Source organism: Rana temporaria, chromosome 12 (genome assembly GCF_905171775.1).
Source record: "Rana temporaria chromosome 12, aRanTem1.1, whole genome shotgun sequence".
In the NCBI taxonomy this organism is placed as follows: domain Eukaryota; kingdom Metazoa; phylum Chordata; class Amphibia; order Anura; family Ranidae; genus Rana; species Rana temporaria.
This window is the reverse complement of record NC_053500.1, coordinates 35,073,884-35,088,036: the sequence shown is the minus strand read 5'-3', so window position 1 is coordinate 35,088,036 and position 14,153 is coordinate 35,073,884. Positions and strand designations below refer to the sequence as shown.

The 14,153-nt window shown below is 45.9% G+C and overlaps 1 protein-coding gene across 1 annotated transcript in view; it reads right to left on the bottom strand.

The window, feature by feature from the left end:
* Nucleotides 1-12,610, bottom strand: part of SLC35B1 (solute carrier family 35 member B1) — a 57,027-nt gene extending 44,417 nt beyond the window's left edge. The window contains exons 1-2 of the mRNA XM_040331547.1: nt 12,528-12,610; nt 4,063-4,290 (exon numbers count right to left, since the gene is read on the bottom strand). Of these exons, the coding sequence (XP_040187481.1) occupies nt 4,063-4,290; nt 12,528-12,595 (296 nt within the window). The 5' untranslated portion in view covers nt 12,596-12,610. The remainder of the gene's footprint in view (nt 1-4,062; nt 4,291-12,527) is intronic.
* Between the last annotated feature and the right edge of the window lie 1,543 nt (nt 12,611-14,153).

The window sequence follows — 14,153 nt, the reverse complement described above, 5'->3', positions numbered from 1 at the left end:
CCTTGGATTGCGAGCATGATTCATTCCAGAAACATGCTTGTAATCCAAAGCACTTGTATATCAAAGCATTTTTTTTTGCAGGGTATAAAAGAGAAGAGAGGCACCTCTAAATGTAGCAATAAGTTGATAAATGTTGTACCTTCATTAAATGTAACCATATTGCTACACTTAGAAGCTCCTCTCTTCTTTTTATACTCAGTTGCGACATGACACTACTCTTATATCAAGGCAAAAAGTTATAAAACATTTTGCTTTTCTTGCAAAACGCTCGCAAACCAAGGTTTTACTGTACTATATTATTTGTTTTTATTACTATTCAATATTAATTATTTCTTATTTTATTTATTGTAGTTACTATTAATATTTTGGTTATTATTGGTATTACTTCTAATACAGGGCTCGACAAATCCCGGGCGCCAGGTTGCCATGGCGACTAAAAATAGGGTCCTGGCGACTTGGCTTTTTTTTTGTGAGCTGGTGCCATCTGGTGGTGAGCCGTTTGTATTACAAGTTAAGCATTACAAGTTAAACAGCAATTCTAATGTAATTTTTCACTGCCATCTTCTTCCCTCTAATTAGAACCCCCAAACATTATATATATTTTTTATCCTAACACCCTAGAGAATAAAATGGCGATCGTTGCAATACTTTTTGTCATGCCGTATTTGCGCAGCGGTCTTACAAGCGCACTTTTTTGGGAAAAAAAAATTACACTTTTTTTAATTAAAAAATAAGACAACAGTAAAGTTATCCCCATTTTTTTTAATATTATGAAAGATAATGTTACGCCGAGTAAATTCATACCCAACATGTCACGCTTCAAAATTGCGTCCGCTCGTGGAATGCCGACAAACTTTTACCCTTTAAAATCTTCATAGGCGACGTTTAAAAAATTCTACAGGTTGCATGTTTTGAGTTACAGAGGAGGTCTAGGGCTAGAATTATTGCTCTCGCTCTACCAATCGCAGTGATACCTCACATGTGTGGTTTAAAAACCGTTTACATATGCGGGCGCTGCTCACGTATGTGTTTGCTTCTGCGCGCAAGTTCGACGGGGCGCGTTTTCTGGCTCCTAACTTTTTTAGCTGGCTCCTAGATGCCAAGCAAATTTGTCAAACCCTGTTCTAATATAATATTATTATACTAACAATAATAATAATAGCAACAATAATAAATTAAAGCGGAGGTCCACCAAAATTTTTATTTTTTTTAAAGTCATCAGCTACAAATACGGCAGCTGCTGATTTTTAAAATAAGGACACTTACCTGTCCAGGGTGCCCGCGACGTCGGCACCCAAAGCTGATCTGTCCCTCGGCTCTCAAATGCTGCCTCCGCCATCTTCGATAAGGGAATCAGGAAGTGAAGCCTTGAGGCTTCACTTTCTGGTTCCTTACTGCGCATGCTCAAGTCGCGCTGCGCGATCCAAATAGTCGCTGCCGTCTCCTGGGACCTGTGTGTCTCCCAGAAGACAGTGGGGGGAGGCGCTGGACGTCGCGTAGATATCCGCAGATAATGCAGCTATCTATGCCCGGAAGTGGGAGCAAATACCTGTATTAATGCAATAAAAAAAGTGATAAGCGCTCCAAACCGTAGTTGAAAGAACTACTGAGGTAGGTGTCCACAAAAAAAATCTCCACAAAAAATAAAACAATAATGAATAAATGGTGATATCATATAAATCTCAATGGGATATAAATAGTGACAACAAATCTCCAGTGAATCCTGTAAGACAAAATGGAGGGAAAATAATGTTCTTTAAATAAATGGGAACTGTCCTGTTCAAAAGGGTGAAGTCATCAAATAATGTCTCAATCTCAGCGCTGCACTTTTTCTTTTTTATTCTTTGTACACAATATTGTCTTTTGTTGGTGCTAGCTGCTACTGGTTTACAATATTTACAGTTAGCGCAACTTTTTTTCCTCAATTAATGTCTCAATCTTGCCTGGAATTCCTAATATTGCGTCTACATGTAGCAATGGACATCCGTAACCAGTCTCCCAAAACTCTCACCTTGCTGCTGCTGAGTAGTGCCGCTTTCCGGTGCTTCTACCAACTCACCTGAGGGATCGGCGAGTCGGAGAACGGATCCGCCGGTCCCGATTCTTGACCATAGAGATCTCCAGCAGACCAGATAGTCGCCGGAGCCTCTATGATCGTCGGAGGCCGGGCGCGATGGTATGACGTCACGCCCGGCCTCTGCATTCAAAAAACCGGCACCGCTGCGACTAGGAAGCGGCGACAGTTTTTTTTTATTATTATTTTAGGCTTCCCAGCCTAGAGGTGAGATGTGGGGTCCTATTGACCCCCCCCCCCCCCATATCTCACTGTAAAGAGCTCCTGTCATGTCATATTCCTTTTACATTCCTTTTAATAGGAATAAAAGTGATCACATTTTAAATTTATTTTTAAAGTGTCAAAATAAAAAATAAAAGTATTATTTAATTTTGACACTTAAAAAAAAAAAAAATTTTTAAAGTGCCCTTGTCCCCGGAAGCTTGCACACAGAAGCGAAAGCATACGTGAAAACGGTGTTCAAACCACACATGCGAGCTGTCGCTGCGAACGTTAGAGCGAGAGCAATAATTCTAGCCCTAGACCTCCTCTGTAACTCAAAACATACAACCAGTAAAAAAAATTAAAGCGTCGCCTATGGGGATTTTATCGAAGTTTGGCGCCATTCCACGAGCGTTTGCAATTTTGAAGCGTGACATGTTATGGTATCTATTTACTCGGCGTAACTTCATCTTTCACACTATGCAAAAAAATTGGGCCAACTTTACCGTTTTTTTTTTTTTTTTTTTTTTTTTTAAAAGCATGAAAGTTTTTTTTCCCCAAAAAAACTTGTTTGAAAAATTGCTGCGCAAATACCGTGCGCGATAAAAAGTTGCAATGATCGCCATTGTATTCTCTGGGGCAGTGATGGCGAACCTTGGCACCCCAGATGTTTTGGAACTACATTTCCCATGATACTCAACTACACTGCAGAATGCATGAGCATCATGGGAAATGTAGTTCCAAAACATCTGGGGTGCCAAGGTTCGCCATCACTGCTCTAGGGTCTCTGCTAAAAAAACACATATATATATATATATATATATATATATATATATATATATATATATATATATATATATATATATATATATATATATATATATATATATATATATATATATATATATATATATATATACTGGGGGTTCTGTGTAATTTTCTAGCAAAAAAAAATAATTATGATTTTTTCCATGTAGTGCCAGAATTAACCTGGTTGGCAACAGGTAACCACTGTCCCCTCCCCCTAAAGGTGCCAAATGTGACACCGGAAGGGGGGGGGGGGGGGGGGTTCCGAAAAGCGGAAGTTTAATTTTTGGGTGGAACTCTGCTTTAAAATGAATAGTAATAAAAATAACAAATATCAAATCATATAAAGTTATTTTTATTACTATTCATTTATAAATTATTTCATATTTTTATTATTGTTGTTGTTATTATTATTTTAGTATAATATTGGTGGTATTATCAATATTATTATTGATGAGAATACTACTACTACTACTACTAATAATAAATAATAATAATAATAGTAGTAATAATAAATAGCAATAAAATATTTAAAAATGAATAGTAATACAAATAACAAATCATATAAAGTTATTTTTATTACTATTACATTTTTAATTATTTTATATTTTTATTATTGCTATTATTATTTCAGTATAATATTGGTGTATCAATATTATTTTTGATGATAATACCAATAATAACTAAAATAATAATAAATAGCAACAATAAAATATAAAAAAAAACAAAAATAGTAATAAAAGCAACATCTAGAACTACATGCCATATGTAAAGTGTATAGACATACAATAAATAAGGTGGCAGTGTGGAAGTGCCCATATGATGAGTGGCAGTCCTAGCAGTGTGATCCCTGGCAGGCCCAGTGTGTGTATATATAGCCCAGTGTGCCCCTCACATGGGGTAACCCAATAGCTGTCTGGCACACTACACAGGGGTAACCCAACACCCAGCACACACAGGGGGGTATCCCCTCCACTCACATAGTCTCCTGTAGGATTCCATAGTAGAAGTAGCAGACAAACACCCCCAGGAAGCAGGCGAGTAGCCTCAGCCCCCCGGGCCCCAGCACTCCTCCTGTCTCCATGTCTCCTCCAGCTGTCACCGGCACCTCCAGCCGCACATCTCTCTCCACCGGGGACCTCATACACTCCCAGCGACACGCCACCAACGAAGGACCCCGGCCGGGGCTGTCCGCCGCACTGCCGGATCTGCAGAAACAGGAAGAACTTGGCTAACAGCAGGAAAAAAAAAAAAAAGTTCCCATCTACCTGCAGCACCCTGAGTACATTGCACCTCCCCTGATCAATGATTAGCTCTGATCACATCAGCTTCCATACTGACACTCTCAATAAAGGAATAAGGGGCCATATTACTACACCCAACACACAATAATACAAAATCTGCCCTGAGGCTTGAAAATGCCAGTTGTCTGGCTGTCTTGGTGATCCTCCAACATCATTGGCGTCTAAGTCACTGATCGGGAACAAGTCTGAAGTTCTGTCTTTAATGGATGGGCTGCTGTTTTCTCTTTCTGAAAAATGCTGAGTACCCGGCTGTCATGCAGATCCCTTGTCTACATTACTGACAAGTCAGGAACAAATATGGGATCCTGGCTTTAATCTACCTGACAAATCCTGCCAGGCAATTGGCATTTTCAGGGTGAGGAGGCGGTGGCAGGCGCTGAAGGGGATACAAGGTTTTAGATGTCACCTGCTCAGTGTCTGTTCTAAAGCTTGCCATACACCTTACAATCTGATTGTACAACCAACAAGTGAATTATGATGTCATGCCGGACTGGATCCAGATTGATTGGATAAATAAGGTGTGTCCTCCTATTATATATTCTTGGTGTATGGTCAGCTTGTAATGTGCATGGTGACCCTCAGGGGTCTCAAACTGGCTGCCCTCCAGCTGTTGCGAAAACTACAAGTCCCATCATGCCTCTGCCTGAGACAGTCATGCTTGTACCTGTCAGCCTTTGCAATGCCTCATGGGACTTGTAGTTTTGCAATAGCTGGAGGCCCACCAGTATGAGACCCCTGCTTGAGATGCCATGATTTTATTTTTGGCATGCTGGGATTTGTAGTTCTGCACACCCAACAAACCTAAAGTTCTGTTCAATTCTAATCCAGTGTAGGAAAAGTTCACATCCAATCTACAGCCCTGGGAGAGGCTGCACATTATGTGAGTTCACCAGATATATACATTCATTCAGCGTCAGACATGAGATCCCAACCAATGGGATCAGTGGGAGGATGCTGCACACGTGTTGCTTCTCTTTGTTTTTTATTCATTCAGGCAGCGGTGAGGGCAGCTGGGGGCCTTTCTGACAGCTGTCTCTTCCAGGGGTGACGTAGCCTCATGTGGAGGATTCTGATTGGCTGCTGGTTACACGTGTAACCACCAGGCAGTTACTTGTATAGCTCGTCATTATTAATAGAACAGAGGGTCCAGTGATAGGATCAGTAGAGGATGGAGAGTGTAGTGCTGGGGCCTCCCGGTGTAGCATGGAGATCTGTATCTCATGAAGATCGGTATCCCTGCCATCAACTGCGCATGTGCCGATAGGCAAAGGTGGAGAGATCAAAATCTGGTGCAGCTCTTCATTGAAACCAATCACCTTGCCGTTTTTTTTTAAATCAACAAGCTGATTGGCTACCATGCACTGGATTTTGCACTCTCCAGTAATGGTAAGGCTCCGTTTACACTATGGCGTTTCAGATCATGGGCGGAATCGCCGCAAGTCGCAGGACGCCCTTTGCGATCCACGTTATTTTCAATGGCACTCAAGCAGCGTGATTTTTTTTTTCGCGATTGTCGCCTGACGAATTGTGGTAAAATCGCACAAACAGAATCGCGGGACGCTTGTCACGCAAAATAAATTCTTGTTTTTGGCGACGAGCGTCCTGCGATTCCGTTTGCATGACTTTACCACACGCATTCTGCGATTTTGCTTGTGCGATTTTTACCGGGGGCAAAATCGCACCACGAATTTAAGTGCCATTGAAAATAACATGGATCGCAAAGGGGCGCCCCCGCGATTTGCGGTGATTTGATATCGATTCCGCCCGCGATACGGAACGTCATAGTGTGAACAGAGCCCGAATCAACCCCTGTGTGCTCTGCAGTCCAATGGCAAACATGATCCAGTATATAATCCTTCAATAATAAAAGATGTACCTGTGAAGGGGAACACAACTCAGCTTTTAGGCTGGGATCGCACTTGTGCCATGTTAGACATCGCATGTGAATCGCACCGCACTGCTGTGCAGATCCCATGCGTTGTCTGTGCGATGCAATTTTAGCCATACAAATTGTATAACTGAACTCGCATTAAAAATGGTGCAGGACCCTTTTTTTGGTTCGCACTGGAATCGGATGTGGATCCGATCCCTGCACCATTGCTATCCGATCCCTGCACCATTCGGCGGATTACACTGCGATCTGTGAACCGATTTTAGGGTGTCATTAACTTTGCATCGACACCTGCAGCGGTTCGCAGATGTGAGGCCCCATACACACGAGAGGATTTATCCGCAGATACGGTCCAGCGGACCGTTTCCACGGATAAATCCTCTCGAGGATTTGCGCGGATTTCCATGCGATGGAGTGTACTCACCATCGAATCGAAATCCGCGCCGAAATCCTCTGGCGATGACGTGTCGCGCCGTCGCCGCGATTATGACGCGGCGACGTGCGCGACGCTGTCATATAAGGAATTCCAAGCATGCGTCGAATCATTACAACGCATGCGGGGGATCCCTTCGGACGGATGGATCCGGTGAGTCTGTACAGACCAGCGGATCCATCCGTTGGGATGGATTCCAGCGGATAGATTTGATAGCATGTCATCAAATATTTATCCGCTGGAAATCCATCCCAGGGGATAAATATCCGCGGAAACAGATCCGCTGGAGTGTACACACCATAGGATCTATCCGCTGAAACCCATTCGCTGGGATTTTTCAGCGGATGGATTCTATCGTGTGTATGGGGCCTCAGTGTGAACCGCGGGCAAATGACGTCACTTTGCGCAAAGCACGGCGGGAAATTCAAAAGGGAGCATGCGCAGTAGGTCCGGCGCGGGAGCGCGCCTAATTTAAATGGCACACGCCCCTTTGAATTACGCTGGCTTACTCCGGAGGCCGCCAGCGTAAGTTTTCTCGCAAGTGCTTTGTGAATCAGGCACTTGCGATGAAAACTGTGAAAATTACAATTGCAGTTTAACCACTAGGGGGCACTGTAGGGGTTAAGTGTGACCTCATATGTGTTTCTAACTGTAAGGGGGCGGGGCTGGTTGGTTGACGTCATTGATCGTCCTTCCCTATATCAGGGAACAGACGATCAATGACATTGCCACAACGAAGAACAGGGAAGGTGTGTTTACACACACCTCTCCCCGTTCTTCAGCTCCGGTGACCGATTGCGGCACACCGGCGGCGATCGGGTCCGCGGGTCCCACGGGCGCGGTCACAGAGCTTCGGACCGGGGTCGCGAGCGCGCCGCTGGTGGTGCGCTCGCGACCCCACGGCTGGGCTTAAGGAATCACGTACGGGTACGTGATTGTGCCCAGCCATGCCATTCTGCCGACGTATATCGGCGTTCCTTAAGTGATTAATGTAGTGCTATACAAGTCATTCATCCAATAAAAGTTATAACTTCTCTGAATGGAGGATGGGCAGATGAATGAAAGTTCCACCTCTTCCATTTGTAGATCATTTTTCATTGATGGAAGTTATAGTGCAGCTTCTATGAAAGGAGGACGGGCAGATGAATGAGAGGTCTACCCTCTCCATTCATAGATCGCTTTTTATTGCTGGAAGTTATAGCATGGCTTCTATGAATGGAGGATAGACGAATGAATGAAAAGTCTGCCTCCTTCATTCATAAATCGCTTTTTTTTGCTGGAAGTTATAGTACAGCTTCTATGAATGAAGGATGGATTGATGAATGAAAGGTCCACCTCCTCCATTTATAGATCGCTTTTCATTGCTGAAACTTGTAGTACAGCTTCTATGAATGGAGGAGGGTGAGTACAGTCATAGATGAGTGCCTATGACAGGTCCAGCGGCTGTATTAACCCCTGCAGAACCAGAGATTATGGCTGAGGGGGAATGGGAAAGGGACAGAGGACAGATTTCCAATATGACATCCAACACCAGCACAAGGGACACTGAAAACTAACAACCCTTGTGCTGATTTTTTTTTTATATAGATTTTTTACTAGGGTTGTCCCAATACTGATACTAGTATCTGTATCAGGACCGATACAGAGCATTTGGGCAAGTACTTGTACTCACACAAATGATCCCGATGCCTGACCCGATACCTGGTCAGCGGGCGGAGTTTGTGAGCAGAGAGGTCAGGCAGAGTTTGTGAGCAGAGAGGACAGGCAGAGTTTGTGAGCAGAGAGGACAGGCAGAGTTTGTGAGCAGAGAGGACAGGCAGAGTTTGCGAGCGGAGAGGGCGGGTGGAGTTTGCGAGCGGAGAGGGCGGGTGGAGTTTGTGAGCGGCGAGGGCGGGCGGAGTTTGTGAGCAGAGAGGGCGGGCAGAGTTTGCGAGCGGAGAGGGCGGGTGTAGTCTGTAAGTGGAGAGGGCAGCCGGAGTGGGTGGGACGCATCCGTAGGCGATAGGGTGACCACATTTCCAAACTACCATTCAGGGACACCCCCCTTTCCAAAAATCAGCTTGTGGCGTAACGAATCACAGCACAGTGATTGGACACAAGAGGCGGGATTTATGATTTCCCCAATCACAAGCAGGGGGCGAGATTGCGCTCCTCCAGGCATTCCCGGCCAGGACAAGTACTGTCAGTGAGTAAAGCGGTGATGTGGCGGCCTTTTTTGGGGGCATTAGTTTGGCTTGGGGAGTGGCTGTGTCAGTTTCATTCCGGGACACTGTATTGTCCTGGATTGAAGGTGCCCGGGACAGACCTGTAAAATGCCGGACTGTCCAGGGCAATCCGGGACACGTGGTCACCCTAGTAGGCGGAGTCAGTGGGGCGGAGAGCGAGTCCTCAAGTAGGTAAGCTGGAAGTGTGCAGGGCGTAGCTGCATTAGGATTGGTAACCGTCAGCTTGGACATCCCGACGCCCATCTTGGTACACCCTGCACTTGGCCACAGTAAGCCAGCAGCGGACATCTTGTTACACCCAGCCCATATAGTTCGGGCTGGGTGTAACAAGATGTCTGTTGATACTTACTGATGCCGAGTGCAGGGTGTACCAAGATGGGCGTCGCAGCATAGCATTTCAAAATCCTTTCCCCATGTTATTTATTGCGGCATTTCAGTGTCAGCCATCAGTGCCAGCCAGTGCCGATCCTGGGGCCCTAAGCAAAAATGACATGTCACATTAAAGTTGGGGGGGGGCTGCCGAAAATTAAAGATTAAAGTTGAGAAGCGGGGGGAGGGGGTGTTCTGCTGTCGGAAATTACATCTTACATCAAAGTGAGAAGCGGTGGGTGCTGACTTACCTCTTCTTCCATGCAGCCAGCGAGTTGAGAAGAGGCGTGAGGGGTCGAAAAAAAACTTCTCACATGTCGGGGGGCCTCTAGTAATTTGGGGGGCCCTCTGCAGCTTTGCGGGGCCCTAAGCGGCTTGCATAGTGAGCCTATAGGGCGGATCGGCCCTGGTGCCAGCCACATGTCAGTGCCCATAAGTGCCGACAATCAGTGCTATCCATCAGTGCCCATAAGTGCCATCAATGCCGCCCATCAGTGCCAGCCCCATGTCAGTGCCAGCGAACTGTCAGTGCCCATAAGTGCTGCCCGTCAGTGCCAGCCACCTGTCAGTGCCAGCCTTCAGTGCCATCAGTGTCCATAAGTGCCAACTATCAGTGCCATCCATCATTGCCACCTATCAGTGCCCATAAGTGCCATCAGTGCCATCATTTCCAGCCACCTGTCAGTGCCACCTATCAGTGCCCATAAGTGCCGCCTATCAGTGCCCATCAGTCAAACTGTCACATGACATTAAAAAAAGTATCGGTAATCGGTATCGGCGAGTACATGAAAAAAAGTATCGGTACTTGTACTCTGTCTTAAAAAAGTGGTATGGGGACAACCCTATTTTTTACCTAAACGGAGGCTTTAAATCCAGTAGTGATTCCCCTGCTTAGTATACCTGACAGGTACACTTTAAATGGAGGTAATAGATCCGGAGCTTCCTAATGTGCGAGTGATTTCTGTGTGAGATCAGATGCATTTAAATTGCCTAATATGTGCAGCTAAAGCAGGTCATTTCTTGGAGCGCACATCTGTGCGTGACGTTAATTGAAAATATTATGCAAATGCGAGCGGGGTACGACCACGCAGGTGTAATTTCACAGACATGTGGATTGATGTGAGCCGGGGTGCATTGTGGGGGAGAAGTCATACGTCTCCGGAGACAGCCAATGAGGTGCGGAGAGGCAAGGAATACACAGATGGGAAGACGAACAAATATAATTAAAGCTATTATTAAATAGGGGGGATCTCTTCATGGAATTCAAACAGCGAAAGGGCGGAGGGATGGCACGGAATACAAAGAGCGAATAACGCACCGCAGAACACTAGCTGCTTCTTCCTATACCAGTTTAAAGGGGAACTCCAACCAGGATCCTAACTGCGGTTTAGGCGATCGTAAAAAAAAAAAAACGCGCATAGACAAGTGTTTTTGAAACCCTTCATGCCTACGCCTTTTTTCTGACATTTGTTGCTTACAAGTTAAATCAGATTTTTTTTGCTAGAAAATCACTTAGAACCCCCAAGTATTGTATAATTGTTTTTAGCAGAGACCCTAGAGAATAAAATGGAGATCGTTGCAATATTTTACATCATGTGAACACTATGACAGCCAATCACATTGCTCACACGATCCCTGATCCTTCCCATCCCAAAGCATTCAAAACCTTAAAGGGATTTTAAAGTAGACATGTGCACACTGAAATATTTTGTTTCGTAAATTTCGTTTTCGTCCGAAAAATAAATTTATTTAGTTACTCCTGAAATTTGTTTTTATTTATTTAGTTTTTCGTAAAAAAAAAAAAATTCGTCCGAAAATCCAAATTAAAGGGGTTGTAAAGGAAATTTATTTTTTTCATAATAAGCATCCTTTACCTGCAGACATTCGTCTTTTCACATCCTCATTGTTGGTTTTTGTTCAGAAGTTGCTCTATTTCTTCTCTGTTCTGTTCACTTCCTGCTTGTCTGATTTTACTGACCACCGTGATGGGAGGCTTTACTGCGGTGGTCAGTGACGTGCTCACCCCCTCCTGGGAACTACATCTGTGCGGCAGGACGCTCTCTACGTGTTAGAGACGTCAAGGAGGTGTGAATTACTGGGCGTGCCGCAATGCATACTGGGAAATGTAGTTCTTACATGAACGAGCGCCGCAAACCAGGAAGTGAATGAGAGAACAGAAACTAGAACGCCGGAGGTGATATAGATGAAGGAATTTAATAGGTATTTACTCGTTTTTTAACAGAATCATTACACTATTCTGTCTGTCTACCTTGCAGACATTAATTTTAGGCAAAAATTTTTTTTTCTTTACAACTCCTTTAAGCAATGTGATTGGCTGTCATAATGGTCACATGATGTGGCGCCAATCCCGCCAGCTACTGATTGTTAGTCCAAATCGAGAAGTTGGGAGCGCATCAGTGAGCGCGCACTCCGCACAGAAACATCGTCCGCCAAGGGACGCTTGTGCGGCGTGTAGGCGGTAAAGCCCACCCTCTTGCCACCGCTAATAAGTGTAAGGCCCCATACACACGATAGAATCCATCCGCTGAAAAATCCCAGCGAATGGGTTTCAGCGGATAGATCCTATAGTGTGTACACTCCAGCGGATCTTTTTCCGCGGATATTTTTCCCCTGGGATGGATTCCAGCAGATCGAATATTTGCTGACATGCTAAACAAATCTATCCGCTGGAATCCATCCCCCGCATGCGTCGTAATGATTAGACGCATGCGTGGAATTCCTTATATGACAGCGTCGCGCACATCGCCCCGCCATAATCGCGGCGACGGCGCGACACGTCATCGCCAGAGGATTTCGGCGCGGATTTCAATGCGATGGTGAGTACACTCCATCGCATGGAAATCCGCTGAAATCCTCGAGAGGATTTATCCGCGGAAACGGTCCGCTGGACCGTATTCGCGGATAAATCCTCTCATGTGTATGGGGCCTTACACGGGCAGCAACAGGTTAATGGAGGCATTTAGCAGTCTATGGAAGGCTACTTTATTGTTTGATCTTTCCGTTCGGTGCCAGGTTCCACGTCGGCACTCTTCATGTTCTCCATGTTATAAGATCAAACTACGTATTTAGCGTCCTCCTTGGCAAAGTGTTCTAAGTTTCCTAGACTGAGCTGAACTCGAAGCGGCCACAGTCAGACAATTACAGTACGCTCATGCAGATTTCTCAGCCTCTGGGGAATAGTTGATAGTGGTGGATCACCTACCTGTCAGATGAGACATCCTCACAAGCAGATGGATCCGAGACCACGGACACTTCATCTTTCACATTCATTCCTTGTAGAGTTTATCCACGGCTCCCAACAGGAAGTCTGGAAACTCTTTCTGAAAAAAAAAACATCATTTGCAAAACATAATTATAGGGATTGCGCACTAAAAAGATTAACTGGGGGGGCGTGGCTTGGCGCATGGAGCAGTAGGACGTGCTTTCCCCTGGCTCCCTGGACACCCGGCTCCACGGACACTACCGCTGCTAGAATATAGCCCAGAATCACCCCAGACTCGGCACATGGGGAAGGATAAGCCCCGGGCACAGAAGGGCTCAGGCGGGGAACGAAAAGGAGGCGATCTCGAGGATTATTTCGCCCGATCCCGGGCCGCATCACAGCGCCACTCTGAAGCCAAGATGGCGCCGGCTCCTCCGTCCCCAGCACGCTCTGAGTCCTCCCTGCAGTCCCGGGTGAGTGCACATGGCCCCCTCTCTCTCCCTGGGGAATCTGACTTTGTGCTCACTAGGAGCCGTTCCAATGCCTCCCTGGGCTCAGGTGAGGGATGGGACATGGAGGCTCAGATACGCTCCCTGCACAGCTATATTAGGTCCCTGCCTACCAAAGCTGATTTTGAGCACTGTGTTAACAGGATTGAAAAGGCCTACAAGAAGGAGATATCTGATTTTAAAAAGGACGTAGGAGCACGTTTTGAGGACCTGGATGCCACCACTGATGGCCTTAGCACTGCAGTGCAGTCTCATGACAGGATTCTGAATTCTCATACTGTTATGTTGCAGCAGTTGGCGTATCAGCAAGACGACATCGAAAACCGTAATCGTCGCAATAATATTCGCATCCGCGGAATACCCGAATCTATTGACGCCAAGGCCCTGCCTGCCGCTGTGACCGCCATTTTCAATCAGTTACTGCAGCACCCCAAGGATGATCCCATTGAACTGGATCGGGTTCATAGGACCTCGGGCCCTCGGACCCAGGACCCCTCTTTTGTCCGTGACACACTATGCCGGGTCCACTTCTACAAAATTAAGGAATCCATCATGAGAGCTGCCAGCTCACAGGACACTATTCTATTCAACAAGACCCCTGTGATGCTCCTTCCTGACCTGTCACGCCAGACCTTACTGATGAGAAAAGCTCTGAAGCCGCTCACCCTACTCCTGCAATCCAAGCAAATTAAATATCAATGGAGATTCCCGTTTCACCTGCGAGTGCACTACGAGGGCAAGACCGCCATTTTCCGTAATCTTGGGGACCTGCCCACCTTTCTCAGCACGCTGGAGCTTCCACAGGTGGCCCTCCCGGACTGGCCGTTCACACCATCTACACCTGGCTTGCCCTTTGCCTCACCATGGCAGACCCAAGGCCGCAGGCGCAACCCCAAATCCCTGCATCGCCGGGACTCTGAAGATTGAACAAATGCTGGAGGCACTGACCTCTTCATCCATCCTGCCCTCATAGGGGTTTACCCCCTGTGCCTGTGTTGCTATCTTGGTTTGCACACTGTCGGAGTTACTCTGTTGTTTTTCCCTTTCTCCCACCACTGACATCCCCTGTGAACTTGAACTACCATCGCTCCCCTAGTAACTGTCGGTTATCTAGGGT